At 41.9% G+C, this 12,222-nt stretch overlaps 1 protein-coding gene across 11 annotated transcripts in view; it reads left to right on the top strand.

The window, feature by feature from the left end:
- pitpnm2 (phosphatidylinositol transfer protein, membrane-associated 2) overlaps positions 1-12,222 on the top strand; it is a 489,130-nt gene that overhangs the window by 335,062 nt on the left and 141,846 nt on the right. For all 11 annotated transcript variants that reach the window (XM_087999844.1, XM_087999841.1, XM_087999838.1 and 8 more), the window contains 2 exons: positions 140-261; positions 11,158-11,391. In XM_087999844.1, coding sequence (XP_087855970.1) covers positions 140-261; positions 11,158-11,391 — 356 coding nt within the window. The remainder of the gene's footprint in view (positions 1-139; positions 262-11,157; positions 11,392-12,222) is intronic.

Consider the following 12,222-nt stretch of genomic DNA (forward strand, 5'->3'; position numbering starts at 1 on the left):
AAGTGGTTAATCTTGGGGCATGCTATTGTGAATTGTGCCCTCTAGCTTCTTCAATGCAAACCTTGCTCTTACAGGAATGTAAAGATGAAGCTTGTTTTTTGCAGAAATGATTGTGAATTGTTGCACTTCTTTGTTGCAGATATACCTGTCCCTTTGTGGAGAAGTTTTCCATTGATATTGAAACGTATTATAAACCTGATTCAGGAGATCAGGCCAATGTATTTAACCTCTCAACTGCTGAAAAAAGACTGAGGATGATTGGTACAGTATTTGTTTTCTATCTTTTTTTAAAATATAGTTCCTTCATTAAACATTTGGTTATAGAAGAGAATATAATTAAAGCAAGATGTCAAGCCAAACGTATAGAGCCATTATATTGTTTTCATTACATAATTTATTGCACTGCACTTATTGAAGATCATCATCATAAGAGGCATGGTGCTGGGTAGTTAGATCCTGATTTGATAGTTACAGGCATGAACCTTCTTTCAGATGTTCTGGTTGAAGTTTGCTTGTCTTAGGCCAGGCTGCTGGGTTAAGTACAAAGCTGGGTGGCACACTGCAATTTGAATAAGAACGGGAACATTACCAACATGTGATTCTCGACAGTAGATATGCATCTTGTCATTCACTGAGTCGTTGTAGATATCAACACATTTATAGCCCAGATTGCCAAACCTGAAGGAGGCCACATGCTGTTGAGGAAAGAATTTTCTTCAATGTTTTCTTGAAGAAAGATGTTAATACATTAACAATTCACTTTGCATCCCTTTTGGAAAAACATAAGTAACGTGTTATGAAAATAAAGTAAAAGAAAGAAATGCATTTATATAGCACTTCTTATGAAAACTGGATGTCTCATAGAGCTTTGCAAACAATAAAGCACTTTCTGAAATGCAGTCATTGTTCTAATGTAGAAAATGATGCAGCTAATTTTCACAACAACAAACTCCCATAAACAGCAACGTGGAACTGATCAGATGACCTGTTTCCTGTGATGTTGATTAATAGACAGATATTGTCCAGGATCATTCCCTTGCTCTTCTTCAAAATAGTGTAATGCATTCCTTACATCTCTCTGAGCCAGGACATAGGAGGCATTAGTTTCACATCTGAAGGACAGCACCTCCAACAATTCAGCACTCCCTCAATTACTGTATTCAAGCGTCAACCAAAATATTTGTACTCAAGCTGTGGTGTGGAGCAGTTATTTGAAAGGCATTTAAAATTACTTGGCATTATTAGTAAATTTGTACTGTAACAAAGTACTTTGTTAAGGGATGATTAAACAAAATATAGTACATTCTCGTATTCTGAGGTGCAGGAAATGGTTACCAATTTTCCTGCATTTTTCCACCAGAAAAAAAACACATTGTTTTGGTAGTATTGTCTATTAAAGTTCTGTCTTTATCAGTGAAAAGCATTAAATGTTACACCTGTACCCTCGAAGTTGAATACAGCCCTTTAAATATGAAAGTGCAGTATTAGTAAATAAAGTAGCTGTTAATATAAAATACGTTTTAAAATATGAAAGAAAAATGCATCATTCTACTTACAGCACTTACTGTAATGGACCTTCCAGAGTGGGCCGTTACTCATCAGGCTCCAGGTCACCTGCTGTGGCCAACTCTTGTTCATGGCCACAGCCTGATAGCACTGTTATGAGGGTCCGTGGTGCTCCTTCTCACTGGTTGCTATCACTTCGAGGGTTTACTCTCACTGACACTTGGAAGGGCTGCTGCTCTTAGCCATCCTCTCCATAGCCATTGATGTGTTGGTTACAGCTGGTCTCACTGACATTTCCTTCCTCCAGCCCCCTTCTCTCTCTGTGATAGTAACCAATGCTGCTGGGGTTCCAATGTAACTCACGGTCGGTGGGGGATCTGCTGGATTCTGTCAGGGTGAAGTGTGGAAAGTGATGACCAACTCATCTGGATAGAGCTTGACAATGCCTCTGTGTGGATCTGTGGTTCTGTTCCCCATTCTGCCACATTTAGATTAGATTCCGTACAGTGTGGAAACAGGTCCTTCAGGCCAACAAGTCCACACCAACCTTATGAAGAGTAACCCACCCAGACTCATTTCCCTGCATTTCCCCCGACTAATGCACCTAATACTATCGGCAATTTAGCATGACCAGTTCACCTGACCTGCACATCTTTGGAGTGTGGGAGGAAGCCAGAGCATCTGGAGGAAACCCACGCAGGCACGTGGAGAATGTGCAAACTCTATACAGTCGCCCAAGGTGGGAATCGAACCCGAGTCTCTGGCGCTATAGAACATAGAACATAAAACAATACAGCACAGAACAGGCCCTTCGGCCCACGATGTTGTGCCGAACTTCTAACCTAGATTAAGTACCCATCCATGTACCTATCCAAATGCCGCTTAAAGGTCGCCAATGATTCCGACTCTACCACTCCCACGGGCAGCGCATTCCATGCCCCCACCACTCTCTGGGTAAAGAACGCACCCCTGACATCTCCCCTATACCTTCCACCCTTCACCTTAAATTTATGTCCCCTTGTAACACTCTGTTGTACCCGGGGAAAAAGTTTCTGACTCTCTACTCTATCTATTCCTCTGATCATCTTATAAACCTCTATCAAGTCACCCCTCATCCTTCGCCGTTCCAACGAGAAAAGGCCGAGAACTCTCAACCTATCCTCGTACGACTTCCTCTCCATTCCAGGCAACATCCTGGTAAATCTTCTCTCCAAAGCTTCCACATCTTTCCTAAAGTGAGGCGACCAGAACTGCACATAGTACTCCAACTGTGGCCTAACCAAAGTCCTGTACAGCTGCAACATCACTTCACGACTCTTGAATTCAATCCCTCTGCTAATGAACGATAATACTCCATAGGCCTTCTTACAAACTCTATCCACCTGAGTGGCAACCTTCAAAGATCTATGTACATAGACCCCAAGATCCCTCTGTTCCTCCACCTGACTTAGAACCCTACCATTAACCCTGTATTCCGCATTCTTATTTGTTCTTCCAAAATGGACAACCTCACACTTGGCAGGGTTGAACTCCATCTGCCACTCCTCAGCCCAGCTCTGCATCATATCTAAGTCCCTCTGCAGCCGACAACAGCCCTCCTCACTGTCCACAACTCCACCTATCTTCGTATCATCTGCAAATTTACTGACCCACCCTTCGACTCCCTCATCTAAGTCATTAATAAAAATTACAAACAGCAGAGGACCCAGAACTGATCCCTGCGGAACTCCACTTGTAACTGGGCTCCAGGCTGAATATTTACCATCTACCACCACTCTCTGCCTTCGACCGGTTAGCCAGTTTTCTATCCAATTGGGCAAATTTCCCTCTATCCCATGCCTCCTGACTTTCCGCATAAGCCTACCATGGGGAACCTTATCAAATGCCTTACTAAAATCCATGTACACTACATCCACTGCTCTACCCTCATCCACATGCTTGGTCACCTCCTCGAAGAATTCAATAAGACTTGTAAGGCAAGACCTACCCTTCACAAATCCGTGCTGGCTGTCCCTAATCAAGCAGTGTCTTTCCAGATACTCATAAATCCTATCCCTCAGTACCCTTTCCATTACTTTGCCTACCACAGAAGTAAGACTAACAGGCCTGTAATTCCCGGGGTTATCCCTATTCCCTTTTTTGAACAGGGGCACAACATTCGCTACTCTCCAGTCCCCTGGTACCACCCCCGTTGCCAGTGAAGACGAGAAGATCATTGCCAACGGTACTGCAATTTCCTCTCTTGCTTCCCACATAATCCTAGGATATATCCCGTCAGGCCCGGGGGACTTGTCTATCCTCAAGTTGTTCAAAATGTCCAACACATCTTCCTTCCTAACAGGTATCTCTTCTAGCTTACCAGTCCATTTCACACTCTCCTCTTCTACAATACGGTCCCTCGTTCGTAAATACTGGAGAGAAGTACTTGTTCAAGACCTCTCCTATCTCTTCCGACTCAATACACAGTCTCCCACTACTGTCCTTGATCGGACCTACCCTCGTTCTCGTCATTCTCAGGTTTCTCACATACGCATAAAATGCCTTGGGGTTATCCTTGATCCTATCCGCCAATGATTTTTCATGCCCTCTCTTAGCTCTCCTAATCCCTTTCTTTAGGTCCCTTCTGGCTATCCTGTATAATGAGGTATGAGGCTATGAGGTAGCAGTGCTAACTACTGAGTCACCATGCCGCCCATTTAGCTGTGGCCATTATCTGTGGAGGTCAGGATAAGAATGGGGCCTGCCAAGCTCAGTCAGATGGCTTTGCCTCGTCCAGGTGTGTCCTGGGGGCAATACTGGTCAGCTTGCCTCTTAGATGGCAGTAACTTAGTGAAATTAAAGCTGAACAACTCTAAAAGAAACAGGATTAAACATATCCTCCTGTATCCACATTGTCAGCTCTTTGTGTTGATACATAGCCAAGGCAAGGTTTCGTACACATAATTGTTCATTTGTGCATATGTTACATGCATATTGTGTCTTTTTGAATGCAGCAGCAAAATTAAAGGACTCTTGTGGCACAGTGGTAGTGTGGTAGTGGAAAACAGCCCCAGCCTATTCAACTTCTCCCTATAGCTCAAATCCTCCAGCCCTGACAACATCCATGTAAATCTTTTCTGAAGCCTTTTACGTTTCGCAACATCCTTCCAATAGGAAGGAGCCCAGAATTGCATGCAATATTCCAAAAGTGGCCTAACCAATGTCCTGTACAGCTGCAACATGAACTCCCAACTCCTGTCCTCTGACCAATAAAAGAAAGCATACCAAATGCCGCCTTCACTATCCTATCTACCTGCAACTTCACTTTCAAGGAGCTATGAACCTGCATTTCAAGGTCTCTTTCATCAGCAACACTCCCTTGGACTTTACCATTAAGTGTATGAATCCCTCTAAGATTTGCTTTCCCAAAATGCAGCACCTCACATTTATCTGAATTGAACTCCATCTGCCACTCCTCAGCACATTGTCCCATCTAGTCAAGATCCCGTTGTAACCTGAGGTAACGTTCTTCGCTGTCCACTGCACTTTCAATTTTGGTGTCATCTGCAAACTTACTAACCATACCTCTTATGTTAAATCAAATCATTTATATAAATGAAGAAAAGTAGTGGACCCAGCACCAATCCTTATGGCACTCCACTGGTCACAGGCCTCCAGTCTGAAAAACAACCCTCCACCACCACCCTCTGTCTTCTACCTTTGAGCCAGTTCTGTATCCAACTGGCTAGTTCTCCCTGTATTCCATGAGATCTAACCTTGCTAATCAGTCTCCCATGGGGAACCTTGTCGAACGCCTTATTGAAGTTCAGATAGATCACATCGACTGCTCTGCCCTCATCAATCTTCTTTGTTACTTCTTCACAAAACTCAATCAAGTTTGTGAGATGTGATTTCTCACGCACAAAGCCATGTTGACTATCCTGAATCAGTCCTTGCCTTTCCAAATACATGTACATCCTGTCCCTCAGGAATCCCTCCAACAGCTTGTTTCATTTAACCATTTGTGAATATTATAAACCAACAGCCTTATCAAAAATTAATTGTGTGTGTCACTAATGGCACCACTTTATGGTTTTTGATCCTGTGGGGTATGTGACATTTACGAGATAAATCCAGTAAGGTCTACAATCTCCAGCATTGCTCTGGAACATTTCTATTTATGTTTGTTTAAATCATACAGATACTTGGACTGAAGTTTTGGTTCGCTTCAAAAAGTGTATGAAATTTAAAATGTATCATAATACAAAGATAGCTACTGTACACCAGAGTTATTAAACTATATAGGGTGAGGTGCTGGATGATTGGAGGGTGGCTAATGTTGTGCCTTTATTTAATAAAGGTTGCAAGGAGAAGCCTGGGTACTATAGACCAGTGAGTCTGACGTCATTGGTGGATAAGTTGTTTGAGGGGGTTTCTGAGAGATAGGAGTTATATGCAAGAACTGATAGCATGGTTTTGTGCACGGGAAAGCACATCTCTCAAATTTGGTTGAGATTTTTAAGGATGTGACCAAGATGCTAAATGAGAGCAGTGCAGTATACATTGTCTACATGGACTTTAGTAAAACCTTTGACAAGGTTCCACATTTAGACAGGTTAGTAAAGGTTTGTCTTCAGACATTTCTACGTAACGTCATCAGTGAGCCTCCGGAGGAAGCAGTTTTGGTGTGGCCTGCCTTTTATTTATGTGTTTAGGTTTCCTTGGGTTAGTGATGTCATTTCCTGTGGTGACATCATTTCCTGTTCTTTTTCTCAGGGGATGGTAAATGGGATCCAAGTCAATGTGTTTGTTGATAGAGTGCTGGTTGCAATGCCATGCTTCTACGAATTTTTGTGCGTGTCTCTGTTTGGCTTGTCCTAGGATTGATGTGTTATCCCAGTTGAAGTGGAGTCGTTCCTCTTCTGTATGTGAGGATACTAGTCAGAGTGGGTTATATTGTTTTGTCACTAGTTGATGTTCATGTATCCTGGTGGCTAGCTTTCTGCCTGTTTGCCCAATGTAGTGCTTGTTACAGTCTTTGCAAGGTATTTTGTAAATGACATTAGTTTTGTTTGTTGTCTGTACAGGGTCTTTAGTGTGTTGGTGGGTTTGTGGGCTACTATGATACCGACGGGTCTGAGTAGTCTGCCAGTCATTTTTGAGATGTAGGCGAGAATGGCTAGGGTTTTCGGACGCATTTCGTCTGCTTGTTTGGGTTTGTTGCTGAGAAATCGGCAGACTGTGTTCATTGGGTACCCGTTCTTTTTGAATACACGGTATGGGTGATTTTCCTCTGCTCTTTGTAGTTCCTCTGTGCTGCAGTGTGTGGTGGCTCGTTGAAATAATGTTCTGATGCAGCTTCGTTTGTGGATGTTGGGATGATTGTCTCTGTAGTTCAATATTTGGTCCGTATGTGTTGTTTCATGTAGACGTTAGTTTGAAGTTCCCCATTGGCTGTTCGCTCAACTGTGACATCTAGGAATGGTAGTTTTTGTTGTTTTCCTCCTCTTTTAGTGAATTTTATGCCAGTAAGGGTATTAGATTAGATCTTCATTCCTGAAGAAGGGCCTGTGCCCGAAACGTCGAATCTCCTGTTCCCTGGATGCTGCCTGACCTGCTGTGCTGTTCCAGCAATAAAGTTTCAACTTTGATCTCCAGCATCTGCAGACCTCACTTTCTCCTATTAGATTAGATCCCACACAGTAGAGAAATAGGCCATTTGGCCCAACAAGTCCACATCAACCCTCCCAACAGTTACCCACCCAGACCCATTCCCCTGCCCTATAATTACCGGTGACCAATGCACCTAACACTATGGGCAATTTAGCATGGCCAATTCACCTCACCTGCACATCTTTGGACTATGGGAGGAAACCAGAGCACCCGGAGGAAACCCACACAGATACGGGAAGAATGTGCAAACTCCACACAGTCGCCTGAGACAGGAATCGAACCTGAGTCCCTGGTATTGTGAGGCAGCAGTGCTAACCACTGAGCCATTGTGCTGCCCGATTATTGATGGTCTTGAAGGTTTCCTCTAATTTGTTTCGCTTAGTGTTGAGAAAGGTGTCATCCACATAGTTGACCCAAAGTTTGGGTTGGATGGTTGGCAGAGCTGTTTGTTCGAGTCTGTGCATTACAGAACCCTGATATCAGAGATCCCATGGGTGTTCTGTTGGTTTGTCTGTAGGTTTTGTTGTTGGAGGTGAAGTGGGTGGTAAGACATAGGTCCATTACTTAATGATATTGTCCTTGCTGATGAAGTTGATGGTATTTAGTATATGTATCTTTGGTTCTTCTAATAGTGTGGTCAGTGTTTCCTTGGCCAGGTTGATGTTGTTGGATGTGAACAGGGCTGTTATGTCAAAGGAGACCATTACTTCATCATCTTCTATCTTGTTGTCTTTGGTCTTCAGGAATTCTTGGGTGGAGTGGATGGAGTGGCGTGAGTCTTCTACAAAGTGTTTTAGTCTTTGGTGTAGCTCCTTGGCCAGTCTGTAAGTTGTTGTTCCAGGTAGCAAGACTGTGGGTTTGGGGGTGAGGAGGGGGGGGTCTCCTGGTTTGTGAATTTTGGGTAATCCATAGAAGTATGGTGTGTTGGATCCGTCCGGTTTCATTTTTTGGAAGCCGGTCTTATTCATTTTTCCAGATATCTGAAGTTTTTTGAGTAGGGCTGTGATTCGGTTCTCTAGTTGTGAGGTCAGGTCTATCACCACTTGTTGGTATCTGCAAGTAATGCGTTCACTTTCTCGATGCAATCTCTGATTTAAAATGACTGTCAAGCATCCTTTGACTGCATGAAGGATAACAATGCTTTTATCTTTTTTTTAGTCTTTCTATTGCTTTCCTTTCTTGTGTGTTGAATGTGGTTCCTTCCTTTTTCCTGCTTAATGTTGGTGTGACTGCCTGCCTGATGGTTTGCTGAGTTTCCTCTGTGAGTTGGTTGTCTTTCAGTGTTGTTTTTAATGCTGCTAAGAGATCTTTCTTATCCATATCCTGGAACTTAAATTTAATCCTCTTACTAAGGCAGCTTTTTCATTGTTGGTTAAAGTCTGTCACATAAGTTTTTTATCCTTGCTTCTGTATTGTCTGTGTTGTTTAAGTTTGTCTAGTTTTTTCTGCAGGTCTATTTTTTTAATTTTCTGTGTTTGTCGCTGTCTAATGTCTATGGCTTGTTGTACTGTGTCTATCCATTCGTGGTCTGTTGCATTCGTGAGTAAAGATCTTTTTTGGCATGAAATTTTTTGGTTGTATTTATGGAGTCTATTGTGGCCATCATTAATAATTCTTTTAAGTATTCTGCGGTCGTTTTGCTCTGCTATTCTTTTGGCTAGTGGGGTGTTAAGGGGAGGTATGTATTTAAGACATTTAGGTAGTACCTGTTTCCTTAGGCATTTGTGCAAGAAGTACAGCTGTTCGCGGATGTGGCTCTGTCGGATGACATTTGTTTCCCATTTTCAGGCCAGTTTTAGCAGATTGCGTCCATAGGTGTTAGCAAGTTTTGAGAAGATTTGTGGCTTAGGTTGAGGTTCTGGATGTAGGTTTGCTCACTGGGCTGGAAGGTTTGTTTTCAGACTAATGTCAATTACAAAATACCTTGCAAGGACTGTAACAAACAGTACATTGGACAAACAGGCAAAACACCAGCCACTAAGATACATGAACGTCAACTAGCCACAAAAAGACGTGACCCACTCTGACTAGTATCCTTCCATACAGATGAGGAAGGACACCACTTCAACTGAGATAACACATCCATCCTAGGACAAACCAAGCAGAGACGCGCACGAACATTCCTAGAGGCATGGCATTCTAACCAGAACTCTATCAACAAACACATTGACTTGGATCCCATTCCACCACCAGGAAATGGCATCACCACAGGAAATGACTTCACTAACCCAAGAAAACCTAAACACACAAACAGAAAGCAGGCCTCACCACCAGTGCTTCATCCGGTGGCTCACTGTTGATGTTACCTAGTATGGTGACGAAACATCTGAAAACAAACCTTCCCACTCACCAAGCAAACTTGAGCTATTAATCTCCTCAAAACCCACTGGTTAGTAAATTTAGATCACATAGGATTCAGGGAGAATTTGTCGACTGGATACAACAATTGATTTGATGGTAGGAGACACAGGATGATGGTGGAGGGTTGTTTTTTGGACTGGAAGCCTGTGATCAGCAATGTTCCATATAGATTGGTGCTGGGTCCACTGCTGTTTGTCATTAACATAAACATTTTGGAAGAGAATTTAGGAAGTATGGTTAGTACGTTTGCAGATGACACCAAAATTGGTGCTATAATGGACAGTGAAGAAGGTTACTTAAGATTACAAAGAGATCTTCTTCATTTGGGCCAATGGGCTGAGCAGTGGCAGATGGTGTTTAATTTAGTTAAATGCAAGGTGTTGCATTTTGGTAAGACAAATGCAGTCAGGATTTATACAATTAATGATAGGATTCTGGATCAGTGGTGCTGGAAGAGCACAGCAATTCAGGCAGCATCCGAGGACAGGCAAAATCGACGTTTCGGGCAAAAGCCGATAGGACCCTAGGAAGTGTTTTGGAACAAAAAGACCTTGGGAGTCAGGTACATAGTTATTTGAAGGTTGTGTCACAGGTAGACTGAGTGGTTAAGAAGGCATTTGGCATGCTTACTTTTATTGCTCAAAACATTGACTCTGGGAGTTGAGATGTCATGTTGCAATTGTACAGAACTTTGGTGAAACCCGTTTTGGAGTACTATGTACTATTTTCGTCACCCTGCTATGGGAAAGATATTAAATTGAAGGGGTACAGAAAAGATTTCCCAGGATGCTATTGGGAATGGAGGGTTTGAGTTTTAAGGATAGGCTGGGACATTTTCCCCTGGAGCATATGAGGTGTATAAAATCACGAGTGGTATAATTAAGGTGAATGGCAAAGTTCTTTTCCCTAGGGTGGGGGAGTTCAAAACCAGAGGTGTTTAAGGTGAGAGGAGAAAGACTTAAAAGGGAACTGAGGGGTAACTTCTTCACATACAGGATGGTTCATATATGGAATGAACTTCCAGACGAAGTGGTAGATGCAGGTACAGTTACAAAATCTTAGAAGACATTTGGACAAGTACATGAATAGGAAGAGTTTAGAGAGATTTGGGCCCAAACGCAGGCACATGGGACTAGTTTAGTTAGGGAAACTTAATTGGCAAGGATAAGTTGGACCAAAGGTTTCCATGCTGCCTGACTCTGTGTTGGCCAATCTTTCCAGTCGACAAACAAATTGGGACAGGTGTATATTGTCTAAAGTGGTTTTATGCCACAATTGTCTTCAGTGATGTAGTTTTTCTGACGCTAACCTGAATCTGAGAGTGGAGTTTTAAGTTGAAGCTAAAGACGTTCTCCAGAGAAGGACATTAGGGAAGTAGGGATGGATGTGACAGAATGCGAAGTACTCAGCTCAGAACAGTTTTTACTGAGGACCAAAACTGATTTCTGCACATTGCAGATGGAGTAAGGACAAGGGCAAACTTATGCAAGTGTATTCCGTTAATTACACATATGTTATAAATGATAATCAGCATTGTATTAATTGGGACTAATTTTCCTTTTCAGGTTTTAGGTTTAAATATTAGTTCTTTTATGCTGCATTTTAAATAAAAATGGTACCTGTATCTGTGTGTTCTAGATCTGATTGATATTGTCAAAGATCCCATTCCTCCTCATGAATACAAAACAGAAGAAGATCCTAAATTGTACAAGTCTTTCAAGACAGGAAGAGGGCCTCTATCTGATAACTGGATACATGAGTGCAAGAATAAGCCTGGAAAAATGCCAATTATGTGTGCGTACAAACTCTGTAAAGTAGAGTTTCGATACTGGGGAATGCAGTCCAAAATTGAAAGATTCATCCATGATGTGGGTAAGTATGCGTCATTTGCAACTTATGCACTTACCAAGAAAAGGTATTTTATGTGTCTTTCCATTAAATGCTATCATGAAATTCATTAAATAAAATTAGTGTCTCGTGTTTTCAAGTCTTGCAATGAAAGATGATAAAATGAGAATTATTTGTACTGGTTACCAATTTGGTAGATATCAGTAAAAATCACTTATGAAAAATTTATCATATCAATGTAGACCATTGAAAGAGAGGCTTCAAGGTTAAACTTCGCATTTTAACGTTTTGGATGACATATTGCCTTAACATGCTACCCATGGGAATACAGTATATAATTTAATGGCAAAACTGTATGTTGCATATAAATAGCTTCTGCATTCCAGTCTTAGAAATGAACACAGCTAGTTTAGTTTGGGAAACTTGATTGGCAAGGGCAAGTTGGACCTTCAATTCACACAAAATAAATATGGAAGTGCACAGTTATGATCTGATTGAAATCACTGGCCCATTGTATTCCTTCACTGTCTCCTTCTGTTCTTTCACAGGATTGTGGTTAATTTATAGCCAGAGGTTGCTTCAAACATTATAAAGGCACAACATTGTGCAGGTGGAAATCTGAATCAAACACAGGATGCTGGAGAAACTCAGCAGGGCTGTGGAGAAAAGATACAGCTGCTTTGAGTCTGCTGTGACACCTCTTCAGAACATTAGGAATCCTTAAAACCTAGTTAGTTAGAAGCTAGTTATTTTGAAATAGGTTTGTAAGCCACCTTTTTCTCATTTGTCCTGTTCAGATATTTTCATGCAATTGTTAGTTTGCTATGTAAATCTAAACTGGCAAAAGCAGATTAT

This window comes from Chiloscyllium plagiosum, unplaced genomic scaffold, assembly GCF_037043375.1.
Source record: "Chiloscyllium plagiosum isolate Xiang-an unplaced genomic scaffold, Cpla_swu_hap1 HiC_scaffold_24, whole genome shotgun sequence".
In the NCBI taxonomy this organism is placed as follows: domain Eukaryota; kingdom Metazoa; phylum Chordata; class Chondrichthyes; order Orectolobiformes; family Hemiscylliidae; genus Chiloscyllium; species Chiloscyllium plagiosum.